This window comes from Gopherus flavomarginatus, chromosome 2 (assembly GCF_025201925.1).
Source record: "Gopherus flavomarginatus isolate rGopFla2 chromosome 2, rGopFla2.mat.asm, whole genome shotgun sequence".
Lineage (NCBI taxonomy): Eukaryota > Metazoa > Chordata > Testudines > Testudinidae > Gopherus > Gopherus flavomarginatus.
The window spans coordinates 2854794-2869053 of NC_066618.1; the positions used below are offsets into that span (position 1 = coordinate 2854794).

Consider the following 14260-nt stretch of genomic DNA (forward strand, 5'->3'; position numbering starts at 1 on the left):
ACAAAATAAAGTTTTTAAACATTTACCAAAATGTTCCTACAACACTCCTAAGAATCCAGACCAACTCTCATCCTTCAGCTCTGTTTGTGTGTATCTTTAAAAGTCTAAGTGTTCAATGATTTTTAATTTCTTTTTTGTATTTTGCTAAATGTCTAATAAGTGAATAGTGTTAAATAGTTACTGCTAAAGTATTTAAGATAGATTGAATGTTAAGAACATTTTATTTTTATCTACTACCTCTGAAATACCAAATATAGGTTTCTATAATATTCCATTGCTGGTTTTATTTTATTTATTAAATCTATGTTAATAATTTTAATTAAATGTGCATTCCATACCTTAAATTCTGAAAGAGTTCCTGGGTTACCATAACAAAAAGGGAACAGTTTGTGGGAAAAAAGACGTCAAAAGTGTTACAAACTCTTTTTACATTAAACATTTACAGTGTTACTTTATACATAAGTAGTTTAAATTGGACTTGCATTTTATCTTATACAAGGGTGTATTACCCAATTTTACAGCATTAGAGTTCCTTGACGTTAGGTTATGTGTGGGTTTTCCATCAAATAATACTGAAAAATAAATGTGTGTGCGCGCGCGCGCACATGTGAGAGAGAGAGAGAGAGAGAGAGAGACACATCTATAAAATAAAACTAATTTGAATTTATGCTTCACTTTGTAAAATAATATGCAGTTTGGTTTGAATGTATGTTTAATTGCTCTGGGAAGGAAGAGGGAGGGGTAGCTGTTGGTGTTGTGTGTACGTGTGTGTTTGTGAGTTACAGGGAGAGGACAGTATTATTATCTCTGATAAAAAGTGTAATAAACTTTGACATAAAATAGTTTAAACTAGGTCTGCATTTTGCCTACTTGGAGTGTATTAAACAATTTTACACCACCAGATTTCTTTTAAGTTAGGCTGTGTGTGTATTTTGTATAAATAATGAAGAAAAATAAGTGTGAAGATGTATGAGTGGGTCTTACCTGTAATAAAACACTATAAAACTAGTTTAAATATATGCTTCACTTTGTAAAATAATATGCAGTTTGGTTTGAATGTATGTTTAATTGCTCTGGGAAGGAAGAGGGAGAGGTAGCTGTTGGTGTTGTGTGTACATATATGTGTTTGTGAGTTACAGGGAGGGGACAGTGTGTGTATTTTGTATAAATAATGTAGAAAAATAAGTGTGAAGATGTATGAGTGGGTCTTACCTGTAATAAAACACTATAAAACTAGTTTGAATATATGCTTACAGTCATTTATCTATAAAATAGTATACAGGTTGGCTTAAATGTATGCTTAATTGTTTGTGGAAGTAGGGCGGGGAGGGGCATCAGTGGTTGTGTATCTGGGGGTATGTTTTGCTAAAAAAGAATAAGAATTTTATGGGCATTTCAAAAACTTTACTAAAAACTAAGAATCCTCTAATACAGTCTAAGACAATAGGTGCTAATTTCTAATAAATATCAAAGGTTATGAAAAATACATTACTTTGAGTAAATGGAATAAGGGAAATTGGAATAAAGTTTAGCCATGTAATTCCATTGTGGTCTCTCTAGCAGTTTTTAAAGACATTTGCCAAAGGAAATGTGTAAAAAGAGGAAATTTTATTCCTGGTCCACAATTAAAAATATATATATATTGCTAAGTTTACATAGCTGTTGTACAAAGTTGGCTACATGTATATGCATACTTATTTTGCTTGGGATTAATTACACTTTAATATGATACGGAGAATAATCCCATAGAAGGCCACGAGATTAGAACAAACCTAGAGACTGGCTCAGGAAGATGTGATGCAATTCGATAAGGTGATATTGTGCAAAAGGTCCCATAGTTAAAGAATATCTTCTGATATGCTCAGCCAATGAGATGTGTTTTTGTCCTATGGTCCCAGAACAGGGGTTTCTGCCATTTGTCTCATGCCAGTCAGAGGGGGTGGGGGGTTCTCTTCCCTCTGCCTTTTTCCTTTTTTGTGTTATTTTAAAAAGAACTTTCCTGGTCATCTAAAAGGGTGTTATCAGGAGGAGGGAGAAAACTTGTTCACCTTAGCCTCCAATGATAGAACAAGAAGCAATGGGCTTAAACTGCAGCAAGGGAGATTTAGGTTGGACATTAGGAAAAAGTTTCTAACTGTCAGGGTGGTTAAACACTGGAGTAAATTGCCTAGGGAGGTTGTGGAATCTCCATCTCTGGAGATATTTAAGAGTAGGTTAGATAAATGTCTATTAGGGATGGTCTAGACAGTATTTGGTCCTGCCATGAGGGCAGGGGACTGGACTCGATGACCTCTCGAGGTCCCTTCCAGTCCTGGAGTCTATGAGTCTATCTCTGAAGGGAGGCTGGAGAACAACTGTATCCTGTACAATATAATTAATTCTCTCCTTATATTATATGTGTATATATCTATATAAATAAATAATGACAAAAAGAAAATCTATCTATACACACACCGTGGTTATATTTTCTCTGTCACTAATACTTTGCAAGCCGTGTACAGTTGTTTAATGAACTTTATTTGAAACTGTACTAACAGCATATGAAATTTTTTCCTTTAAAAATGCATGATTATATGTCAGTAGTAATACTTCTTTATTCCTCTGACCTTAAGGCTTTGTTTAGAAATGCACTAAATGCATATAAAGATATTTTTTCTAAAAATTAGAAAAATGCATGTATATGTATTAAGGTCTCCTTTTCTCTGTCATTAAGCCTTTACACGATTGTTAATGACTTTCTTTGGAAATGTACTAACTGCATATAAAATTATTTTCCTCTCAAAATGCATTATATGTATGTATGAAGTAACACTTTTGGTTTATTCTTTTCTAGTAACCTTTTCTACAATTATTTAATAGATTTTATTTAGAAAAATACTAATTCCAGAAAAAAATATTTTTCTCTAAGAATCCATCTTAACACTTCTCCTTTATTCTTCTGTCATTAAGACTTTGTACAGCTGTTTACTGTAGAATTGTACTAACGGCATAAAAGACATTTTCCGCTATAAATGCACAATTTTATATAACACTCCTTTATTCCTCTATCATTAAAGCTTTGTACAATTATGTAATGAGTATTTAGAAATGTACTTAATGCATAAAAATATTTGTCTGTATACATTTGGTGTACATATGTATTATATTTGTCTATGTATTATACATATATATGTATGTACTACCACTTCTTTATTACCATCTTTAAGACTAGGTACAATTATTTAATTATCTTATTTTAAAATGCACAAAAAATACTCTCTAAAAATGCATAATTCTATATATGATGTATTAACATTTCTGTATTGCTCTGACATTAAAGTTTTATTTAGAAATGCACTAACTGTGTATAAAGATTGTTTTTGTAAAATATAGTGTTAATATATATTCATTAAATCTGTATTCTGTAATTACTAAGGTTTTTGTAAATTATTTATTTCTTTTATTTTGAAGTGCATTAAATAACTGCATTAAAATGATAGAATCATAGAAATGTAGGGCTGGCAAGGACCTTGAGAGGTCACCAATCCAGCCCCTTCACTGAGGCAGGACCAAGTAAACCTAGACTTAAACCTAAACCCGTTTTTCTCTAAAACAGAGAAAATTGCCTGTGGTTTTACATGTATAGATGTGGTTGACATGCATCTGACGAAGTGGGTATTCACCCACGAAAGCTTATGCTCCAATACTTCTGTTAGTCTATAAGGTGCCACAGGACTCTCTGTCGCTATGTATTAACACTTCTCCTTTCTCTGTCATAAAGTCATTATATAATTGTGCGAAAGCTTAATTTAACAAAGTACTAATGCCATAAAAAAAAGTCTCTAAAAATGAATGTTAACACTTCTCCTTTATTCTTCTATCGTTTAGGCTTTGCACATTTGTTTACCAGACTTTATTTATAAATGTACTGACTGCATAAGAAGCATGTTTTCCTCTTAAAATTAGGAAAAGACATAGATATTATGTTTAATTCATTTATTTTTAATGCTTCCAGTAAGGATAAATTAAATAAATGAGATGCATTTACATATTTGATAAACAAAGCTAACAAATTGGGGGAAGAGACAGCCTAGCTACACCTCAGCCAGGAAGAGAAACTTTATCTGAGCTATAAAGATGGGGGGAGCATCTAAACCTCAGATAATGTGCAATTGAATCAGCTGACTGAATGCAATAGTCGAGTGTCATGGAAGGTCTTTCATGAATGCCTGTAATACACTGTGGTTTATATTGTAAAATGTATTAAAACTATAGGAGGACTTATGAATATTCATATATTTCATGTTTTAAAGTGTGTGGTCCAACAAAGGCAGGAATAGTTCCTGTGCAGACAGCAGGGGGAGGGCAGCTATTTACCTGTCTCTTGTGTAAATTAAGCATGGTAGCATCAAAACGGAAGCCCTATTTACATATGGGGAATGGGAAGCTCACGGGAAGGGAACAGGGTGACAAGACAGCAAATGTGAAAAATCAGGATAGGGGTGGGGGTAATAGCAGCCTGTATAAGAAGACAACCCAAAACTTGGGACTGTCCCTATAAAATCGGGACATCTGGTCACCCTAGAAGGGAAGGACAGCAGGAGTTCACTGCCTGGTAGACAGATCAAGCTGAGTATCCAGAAGGGCTTCTTATCTTCTGAAGCAAGATCATTGAACTCTGGGCGATATAAGCATAAGCCATTTCAGGCATCCTTCACTAGATGGACACAAGAGGTCAGAACTCTTGCAAGCTTAGAAAGACAGGTCCTTCAGCAAGGGGGAGCTGAAGTCTCTGAAACTGAATTTACATGAGAAACCTGCTTAGGTAAAGATCTTTCACCTTGGAAGACAAAGGAAACCAGCCCCTTGTGATTTTGTGAAAAGTCCTGAGAGAAAGTCAGCCCTGGCTGGGAAGAAGAATGACTGGTGAGAGAGTCAAGCATCAGAGGGGTAGACGTGTGAGTCTGGATCTGTAAAAGCAGCAAAGAGTCCTGTGGCACCTTATAGACTAACAGATGTACACATGCATCTGATGAAGTGGGTATTCACCCACGAAAGCTCTGCTCCAATACATCTGTTAGTCTATAAGGTGCCACAGGATTCTTTGAGTGTTTTGAACAAAGCTTGTATCTTGCTAAATTAAGTTTAAGACATTTAGATGTGTTTTCACTTTTGCTTATAACCCTTTCTAATTTTTTTTCCTTTTACTTAGCATCACTTAACCTATGTCCTGTTATTAATCATTTTGTTTTATTTTACTATAAACCAATTCAGTGCTGTGTTTGAAGGGAAGGGTATATTCACTGCAGTTAAGCTAATAAGCTGTGGTGTGTTTTGGTGTCTTTAGAGGAACAAATGAACCGTATTATTTCTCCGAACAGTCTAGGACATTGCAGAGTTCATGGTTTGGGAAAATTCGGAACCGAGAGTGTCTCAGGGTGCAAGTAGTAACCCAGTCTGACGGAAATCCAAATGGGGCTGTATTACACTGCTGGGGTCACAGCTGCTTACCCAGGACTGTCTACCACACAGACACTCAGGGTGTGACCTGCATGCTGGCTGCGAGCTACAGCAGCAAAGCATTGTGAGGCGCCCAAGGTTAAAGGGCAGGCGGTGACGCAACCTCTCACTGGTCTGGGTTTGCATCCCACACCGACTGGATCATGACACTAACCTTTCCTTTTTAAATGAGCTCTGTGACCTACACCAAGGATGACTCTGAATTCTAATTGCTGCTCAGACACCTCCTCCTTCGGTTACCATGGCTAAAGTAGTTAACCAGCCTGCCTGAGTTTCCCAACCTGTAAAACGAAACAGTTCAGGGAGTGTTGTGTGGATTAACATGAACAAAAGGTTTTGAAATTAAAAAGTGTAAACGGGAAGCATCATAGATCCTGCTATCACAGAGGAGCCAATGCAATGTTACCAAATTCCTTCCCAAACCTTACAACAGAGTCTGATAAAGTCCTTACCTATCTCCTGGTCACACCTGGTTTATAATATTGCACTTCCCTGTTTCATGATCTTCCAAAATCCTTCCACTCTGATCTGTGGGAGGTCCTGAATTCTGGAGCTAGCCTGTTCTATTAGCTGTGATAGTGAAACATGTCCATGGGCCAGAGTTTTATAGATTTCTCTCTAAATCAAAGTAGTCAGAGGTCTAGCAACCAGCAGATCAAATAACGCCATGTCTAACTACTCATATCTGCGCCACGATTGCAGGCAGAACAGTGCAAACACGATTTTCGGGCACAATATTGTTCCCATTAGCATGAAAGCGAGGTTGTGACACAGCTGATATTAGATACTGTATCCGTCTAATCCTTTGTCATGTTCAATGGCTTCCTACTACAATCTCGGACATTAATTCAAGATTGTTCTCCTCATTGCAGAACTCTCAGCAAACTCATTCCACCACCTCTGCACTTGTACAGCCACCCACACTGTTCTCTACTCATTGTGCGCCCCCTCCCCAGGGTTGTACTGAATGTGATGGTACAGACACTACATGGAACACTTTGCGTCTCCAAGACCCTGACCCACTTCCTGTTTTCTATTCCCTTTGGATTAAGATCTTCTCTGAACGCTATCACCTTTTCCAAAATCTCTTTTGCGATCTCTTCCCATCCTCTCCTGTCAGTAACTAGAGAGCTTTGCTGCTTTTGAAACCTTTGCTACTTTTTTCCTTTCCAGCCCTTTACCTTTCTCTCAATGCCCTCTGCATACAAAAATTCCCTTTCTTCCCCAACATCTCACTGCAATATTTTGTGTAACTCACCAGTATAGGGATCTCTCGCTCCTCAGATCCTCGATGCATGCCTCCTCCGTCTTGTCCACTGTAGCTACAAGGCAGGGGTCAGAAATAGTAGAATCTGTTTATGGAACAATATACAATTAATTTAAATCCTGGCTGGAAGGAATTATAAATGATTATTGAGCAATCTGCTTGTGAAACTGGAGGTGAAGAATGATCCAAAGCAAAGAAGCTACTAAGGAATCTGCAGAAAAGTAAAATGTCTGATAGGAGGTAGGTCCTGCTCCCAACAGCGCATTCAGAACAACACTGGTCTCTAAGCCTTGACCCTCCAGAACCCACAGCGACTAGAGAAAAAAAGCTAGAACTGGGGACAACCCAGAAACGTCACCAATCTCCAAGCTTCTAATAAGGGAGTGGAAAGTTCTCTTCACCCAAAGGGATCAAAGATTCATAGTTCTCCATCATATTCTTGTAAAGCTCCTAAATGATCCCACTTCTCCCAGGAGGAATAGAGCAAGATGTCATCAAACGTCACCAGAACCTGAAATCATGAGTGTTCACACGCCACACTTTCTTACGCATTTACATTATTATTAAATAGGAAGAGGAGGACAAGAATATAAAAATCCTCATATAAACATTCCTCACATTCCCCTAGTACCATCGTTGTGCAGATTACAGCCAACATGTTTCTTTTGCAATTCACGTTCCTTTGCATCTTCAATTCATTACTGAGAGAGTCAACATTTAATTAAACTTGAATACAGCAGTTCAATTAAACTGCTGAATAAAATGTATTAACTGAATAGCCATGTATCTTGAAACACAAACATATTTGAAATGCCCAGATGATCCAGTGCTGGGGATCACAGGAGTGCCTCACAGGTATCTTCCTCACAACACTCCAGAGAGATAGGCAAGTACTATTTTCCCTCACTTCTAAAACAGAGATCTTAGACCCAGAGAGGCAAAATTCCAAGTTATCAGTGGTAGCTTCAGTGTGCCCTCAGTTCCTGGGTATCTAACATTATAGATCGGAAGCCAGAATCTCAGAGGAGGAAACAGCCAGGTCAGCCCTACGTGTCTGAAGATGGGCAACCGGGAACGGAGGGATCCATAATAAGAGACTGCTTTTAAAAATGTGATCCTCACTTTTTTCCTAGATTTGGCTAAACTCTGCTTTATTGTCCATTCATTCCCCGCAGCTGTCTGCTCTGCCCACCTGTTGCATCCTGTCCATCACCTAGACTGCAACCCCTCTGAGGCAGGGACTGTTTTCTTTGTTACTTCTCTGTACAGCAGCTAGCACAATGGGGCCTGATCCTAGACTGGGGTTTCTAGGCACTACGGTAGCATAAATGACTTGCCCAAGGTCACACCGGAAGTCTCTGGCAGAAGCAGAAATAGGACCCAGATCTCATGACTCTGTTGTGTGTGTTAATCACAAAAACTTCTTTCCACCCATGACACCTCTTTAATGTCTGACTCAGAGTCAGCCTTTGCTCCTACCCCCCAGCACCAGCTGAGATATTGTCACCTTGAGAACTTCACCATTAGTGCCCAAGGGAGTCTCAGAATCCAGAAGTTCTTGTTCTCCAGCAGTTTCTCCATTTTCTCTGCAATAGAGTGTACTCCTGAATCAGAGTTTCCAGCACGGCCTGCTTACTTCCCAGCTGGTTAGCAATTTCCATCACTGTCCTCTCACAGTCTATTAATTTCTTTTCAGCCGTTCCCATTCTCCCCTCCTGACTCAGTAATCGTGTGGCATAAGAATCCACCTTCCTCTCCCCAGCTTGAATTGCAGCCACTATTGTCCACAGGGAAATCTCTGCACTTTGCAATGAAGTTCATTCACAGGCTGCAGGGGGTTATAAATGCATTGGATGCCATGACTCCATAACCCATCCCAGAACCCGTTTCCGAGGACAGAAAATTAGAGGAATGCAAGGTCATATTCTCCCCTGGCAGTCAGCTACAAGAGACAGCTCAAGAGCTCTCACTTGCCACTAGCCCCTCAGTGCTTCTTGAGCTTGGATCTTTGTTCTTACAGGGTCACATTCCAGTTGAGATACTTTACCATTTATTGAGGTGTTCATTATGAAGCTGATTGAGGAGGGAGTTAAATCTCTTGACAGCCTAAATTGCATTGGGCTGAAACTTGACATGCACATCACTCACCAAAGCAGGGCTGTTTCATATCCTGCCCCCCAAATTCTTTACATCAGCTTTCAGATATTTTCTGTCTCTAGAGCAGTCCCAGATAAGTCTCTGATCCTTTTGGACCTTGTGTTTGTAAGACAGACTCTGGCCCCCATCCTGCAGTCAGATCCGCATGGGCAGATCATATGATGTATCACAGCAGCACCAAGAGGCCCCAACTGAGATGGGACTCCATTGACCACAGCACTAGACAGACACATGCTAGGCACACAAACCAGTGCCCCTGCACCCACACTGATCTGACTGCAAGATCAGAGGCTCATTTAAGAAAAAAACCTATTTAAGATGCTTGGTGTCTTGTCTGAACTGGTGACTTCTGTTATTTGGTTCAGTATGTTCAGTTTACATTGGTTTGCAGAGCAGCTTCTGCACAAGCCTACAAACTCTTTCACCGAAGCACCTATAACTTGAGAATAATCCAATTCCACTGACAAATACTCATCTCAGAGGGACCCACAGCCCATGTGTCAAGACAATAAGAGAAACATTCTTAAATCTTTAACATTTAGAAAGGAACTTTAATTTAAAGACATACTGAGAAAATAGAGCCAAATTCTTCTAACGGCTGCATTCAGTGCCTGTACGAAAATGAGAGCAGAACTTGATGCTATGGGTTTAAATTAAACTTAAATACAGAGAGTGAAACAATGACAGCCCCTAAGGTTTGGGTTGGCTGGCCTGATTCAAAGGATTACTAGTCTGGGAAAAGGAAATCTCCTTCCAAGCGTGACAATAAAAATAATACATATGCAGTCTGGAATGTACAACACAATTGTCTTTCCCCACCTGAGAGTGGAGTTGTGTTGCACGTGCAGCCGATGCTCACAGGCCAGCGCTGTCCCTTTCTACTAGCTGGACAACACACAAGTCTGAGTTTGCTACAGCCTTTGAGCCAATAGCCCTGAGTCTCTCAGATGAGGCAATACAGCTTTATATTTTCAGATCCTAGATTAAATGGCTCACCTGAGCAGGAGCCCACGTTCAGCCATGATCCACCTTCCCAAGCCCAGATGCAGAAGGAACTCAGTGGGGCAGGAGGACTCCAGATCTCACCCCCTCATCTCTGCACAGGGGTGGACATTAGTGTTTCCCCAACTCTCCCTCTCCCATGCTAGGCTGGGCAGTCCCAGTTTCTCCTCACTAGGCAATGGGCACAGCAGCTATGCTGAAGAGACAGAGTGCAGCCTGGAAACCAGCCTGTAGCCATTTAAAGCAAAACCCAAAGAAAATTCTTCCCCAGCTCTGGGCGTGAGCAGCACCACCTGCACAGGGGAAGAGCTCACAGAACAGGCCAGTCTCCAAATAATATGGACACCAGCAGTGAGGCCATAGTTCAAATGCTGAGACAGTCCTTGACCACCGTATCACTGACTGGGTTTATACTGGTTCCCACTATCTTTGTAGCATATCTTGTTACTTTTTAAATTCTCTTGAGCCAGAATGCTTGTATTTTATCCAGAAGAAGAGAATTCCAAGCATTACAGCCATGCAATTAAAACGGTCAGAGGAAATATGTGGTATTATAATTTAGGGGAGGGAGGCACGACTGCAATTTCCAATGAAATGCTCTATTGCAAAATCAGGTTGTAAGGGCCCTCTAAGCAAGGGTAGTCCAGTGATTAGGCTGTTGCTTCGCATGTCTAGGACCTGAGTTCAATTCCTTACAGCGTGTGAGGGGATAAACACATTACAGGTTGTAAAGTACTTAGACACTATGATAATTGGGGCCACATAAGTGCTTAAGATAGAGCCAGTGCACAGCTAGCTAATACATTACACTTTATATAAACAGTACACTGATACCTCTAAGGAGATGCTTATTTTTAGACAGCACACAATTTAGTCTGAAAAACATGTTAACAGCTTAAAAAAATAAACAAACGCCATGGTTTATTGGAGATATTGTCCAAACTGGTGCAATTTATCTATAGTCAGGCCAGAATAAGGCGCTGGCAGCATTAAAATCCTATTTAACTCACCCAATTGCTGGCCATCTGCACAGGGCAGAATTTCATCCAACAGGCAAGCATTCTGCATTGACACCCAGGAGCGGACTGTACTAATACAACTTTTTCGCTCAAATTTCTCTAGATTTAATCTGTGACAAAGCCAATAAAATTAAACTTGATGCCACTAATCATGTGAACTGCAAGAACCATGAAACGACAGAACTGGAATAATCACGGAGCTGTAAGAATTTCAGAAAGGCACGGGGAGGAACGAGTAATCCAGTAGCACAAAACTGGATTGTTTATAGCCCAGGATGAAGATCTATTGGTCCCTCACTCTGCACTGACTCCAGTGTGACAATAAAATGAAATTCAATACCTGAATATTCACCATTCAGTGGATCCCTGGGAAACACCTACTGACCTGGGCACAACCGGATCTAGCAAGGGGTGTTTCCTAAACCCAACCAAAGGCTTTATTTCTATTTCCACCCTGTCCCTGGGCTGCAGGAGATTCAGAGCCACCTCTTCTACCCCAAAACACACACAGATGAGCATCTGAGACACAGCCACCCCACCCCTGTGCTGCTGCTGCTTTTTCCCATTCACAGCAGGACACACTAGACAGGGACACTGCACAGGGAAACCAGCACCTGGCTTCACATCAGTCTGAACACTGTGATGAAAGTAGGGCTAGGAGGACTCCTCCAAGGACCACATACTCACCAAGGTTCTCCCAGCCCTGCCCTCCCCTCCCAGACCTTACTGAATGAACATGCACTGAGCCAGTGCCCCAGGGCAGTGCTCTTTCAGATGAAATAGAACACCACAGCCCTGACCATAAAGCCCATTAGAGAGTTAGCATATATCCGCAAACTTTCTAAGGCTGAGATGGGGCAGCTGAGAACAGCTGGCCAAGGGATGCTGTGGAAACTTCACCACTTGGGTCATTTGAAATTAGAATGACCAACACACTTGGGAACATCATGTGTTGGCAGGGAGACAGACTGGATAACTGAGTAGATCCTTTTCATCACAAGAGCAGGATGTTTACATCAGTCAGCTAGACAAAATTACACTTTACACTGTCTCCCTTCCCAGAAGGGTAAAGAGGTGGCTGGCTGGCTTCCAGATGGCATGACTATTTTAATGTGACTGGGATTCCACTGTATTGTATAATTAATGACTGTGTTAGGGCAAGCCATCCTTTATCATTTTACATCTAAATAATCCATACAAAATTCTTTTTGTAGTTTCTGTGTGGATATACAAATAACCTCAACCGGGATTGGCGCACATACCATTGCTGTGCACTGTTAAAGAGATGCCATGTTCCACCCTGGGGCAGCTGCATCTCAGCAGCAGGTGACACAATCCCTGTAGAAGGCATGTAAACCACTCCGGGATTTTCCAGATTAAAAGGAACGATGTACAGTGTGATATTATATATTTAAAAAAACTGAAATCTTAAATTTGCTTATCAAATAAAAGTTACTTCACATTTATTATCAAAAGGAATAGATTTAAAAAGCAGTTAGTCCTACTTCAGCAAAATATCCTGTACATTATGATGAATATTTACCCTAAATTAGCTTTTTCTGGTCTTTTAAATTTTGCTGCATATTACTTGCTTTGTTTTACAACAAAATATCAGTCCCTACACACTGTTGCACCACTGCTTCCTTCCACAAAGACTCCTGACTCAAATGCCCCGGTGAGATGCAGCTCCCATTGGCTCCTACTCCCCCGTGTGCGTCCTCAAGTGGTACTTAAGGGACTGTTTATACCGGAAGCACTTCGTGCACTCAGTGCAGGGGTAGGGCCTCTCGCCGGTGTGAGCCCGCTGGTGCTCCAGCAGGTGGTGCTTCTGAGTGAAGTTCTTGCCGCACTCAGTGCAGTGGTAGGGTCGCTCCCCAGTGTGGATGCGCTGGTGCTCTAGCAGGTGGTGCTTGCGGATAAAGCCTTTGCCGCACTCAGTGCAGGCATGCGGCCGCTCCCGCGTGTGGATGCGGTAGTGGTTGGTAAGCTTAGACTTCTCACTGAAGGTTTTCTCGCACTGGGTGCATTTATAGGGCCGCTCCCCCGTGTGAGTCCTCTGGTGCCTGAGGAGATGGGAGGGGCGACTAAAGTTTTTTCCACACTGAGGGCATATGAAGGACATCTCGCTCTTCCCAGTGTGGATCCTCTGGTGCATTATCAGGCTGATCTGCAGCCGGAAGCTCTTCCTGCACTCACTGCACGTGTATGGCCGCTCCCCCACATGTGTGATCTGGTGTTTGCTGAGGCTTGACTTGTGGCTGAAGCTGCTCTCACACTCTGTGCACTTATAGGGTTTCCCTGCCGGTGGCGTTCTCTGCTCTGGCTTGAGGCTGTGCTTGTCTCTGAAGTTCTCCACACGCCGGGCCGGGCCGACTCCCCGTCGTGTGTGGCTGCGCTGGTGCAGGATAAACTGCTGCTTGATCCTGAAGCTTAAGTCGCACTCATTACATTCGTAGGGCCCCTCTTTGAGATGGTTCCTCTGGTGGATTATAAAGTTGATCTTCAGCATGAAGCTTTTCCCACACTCAGGGCAGATATAAGGTCTTTCCCTGGTGCGGTTTCTCTGGTGGACGATGACTGTCTTCGTTTCACTGGCGTCTCTTCCACAGGGAGTAGATTGCCCTGGCCTGTTTCCGACTGGAATTCTCTGCTGCATTTTGGAACTGCACTGAGCCTCACAAGTTGTCCCCTGCTCATGATTCTGGAAAATCTGCTGCTCTGCTCTGCCTGAGAACATGGCATATGGCTCCAAGGTGTCAGGATCATCCTCCTCCTCAGTTTTGATCACAATCCCGTCATCTGAGAGAATTTAAAAGAGAACCAAGACATCATTAATTTCATCTGCTTAGGATAAAGGAAGCCTCTAATGATTAAGACATTCTTGATACACAACGGAAATTGCCTGAAGAGTTTTTAAGAGCAAGTGACATAAGAACGGCCAGACTGGGTCAGACCAGAGGTCTATCTAGGCCAGTAGCCTGTCTACTGACAGTGGCCAATGCCAGGTGCCCCAGAGGGAGTGAACAGAACAGGGAATCATCAAGTGATCCATCCCCTGTCGCCCATTCTCAGCTTCTGACAGACAGAGGCTAGGAAGACTCAGAGCCTGGGGCTGCATCCCTGACTATCTGGGCTAATAGCCATTGATGGACCTATCCTCCATCAACTTACCCAGTTCTTTTTTGAACCCTGTTTTAATCTTGGCCTTCACAACATCCTCTGGCAAGGAATTCCTGCCAGAGTTCCTGTAGAAACCCTCTGGATTTGCTACTTAGAGAGGCAGTCAAAAGATGTTGCTTGCCTGTCTCAATGTTTG

The 14260-nt window shown here is 41.5% G+C and overlaps 2 protein-coding genes across 7 annotated transcripts in view; both read right to left on the bottom strand.

Annotated features, from left to right (window-relative positions):
* LOC127045844 (zinc finger protein 777-like) overlaps positions 1 to 14260 on the bottom strand; it is a 107576-nt gene that overhangs the window by 40536 nt on the left and 52780 nt on the right. For 2 of the 6 annotated variants that reach the window (XM_050942568.1, XM_050942566.1), the window contains exon 1: positions 6758 to 7039. The exons of 1 other annotated variant lie outside the window; for it this stretch is intronic. In XM_050942568.1, coding sequence (XP_050798525.1) covers positions 6758 to 6796 — 39 coding nt within the window. In that variant the 5' untranslated portion in view covers positions 6797 to 7039. Of the gene's footprint in view, positions 1 to 6757; positions 7040 to 14260 lie in introns of those variants that run through there. 3 more of the 6 variants (XM_050942565.1, XM_050942562.1, XM_050942561.1) reach the window with 3 other exon arrangements.
* LOC127045999 (uncharacterized) overlaps positions 10813 to 14260 on the bottom strand; it is a 69270-nt gene continuing 65822 nt past the window's right edge. The window contains exon 14 of the mRNA XM_050942900.1: positions 10813 to 13743. Coding sequence (XP_050798857.1) covers positions 12644 to 13743 — 1100 coding nt within the window. The 3' untranslated portion in view covers positions 10813 to 12643. The remainder of the gene's footprint in view (positions 13744 to 14260) is intronic.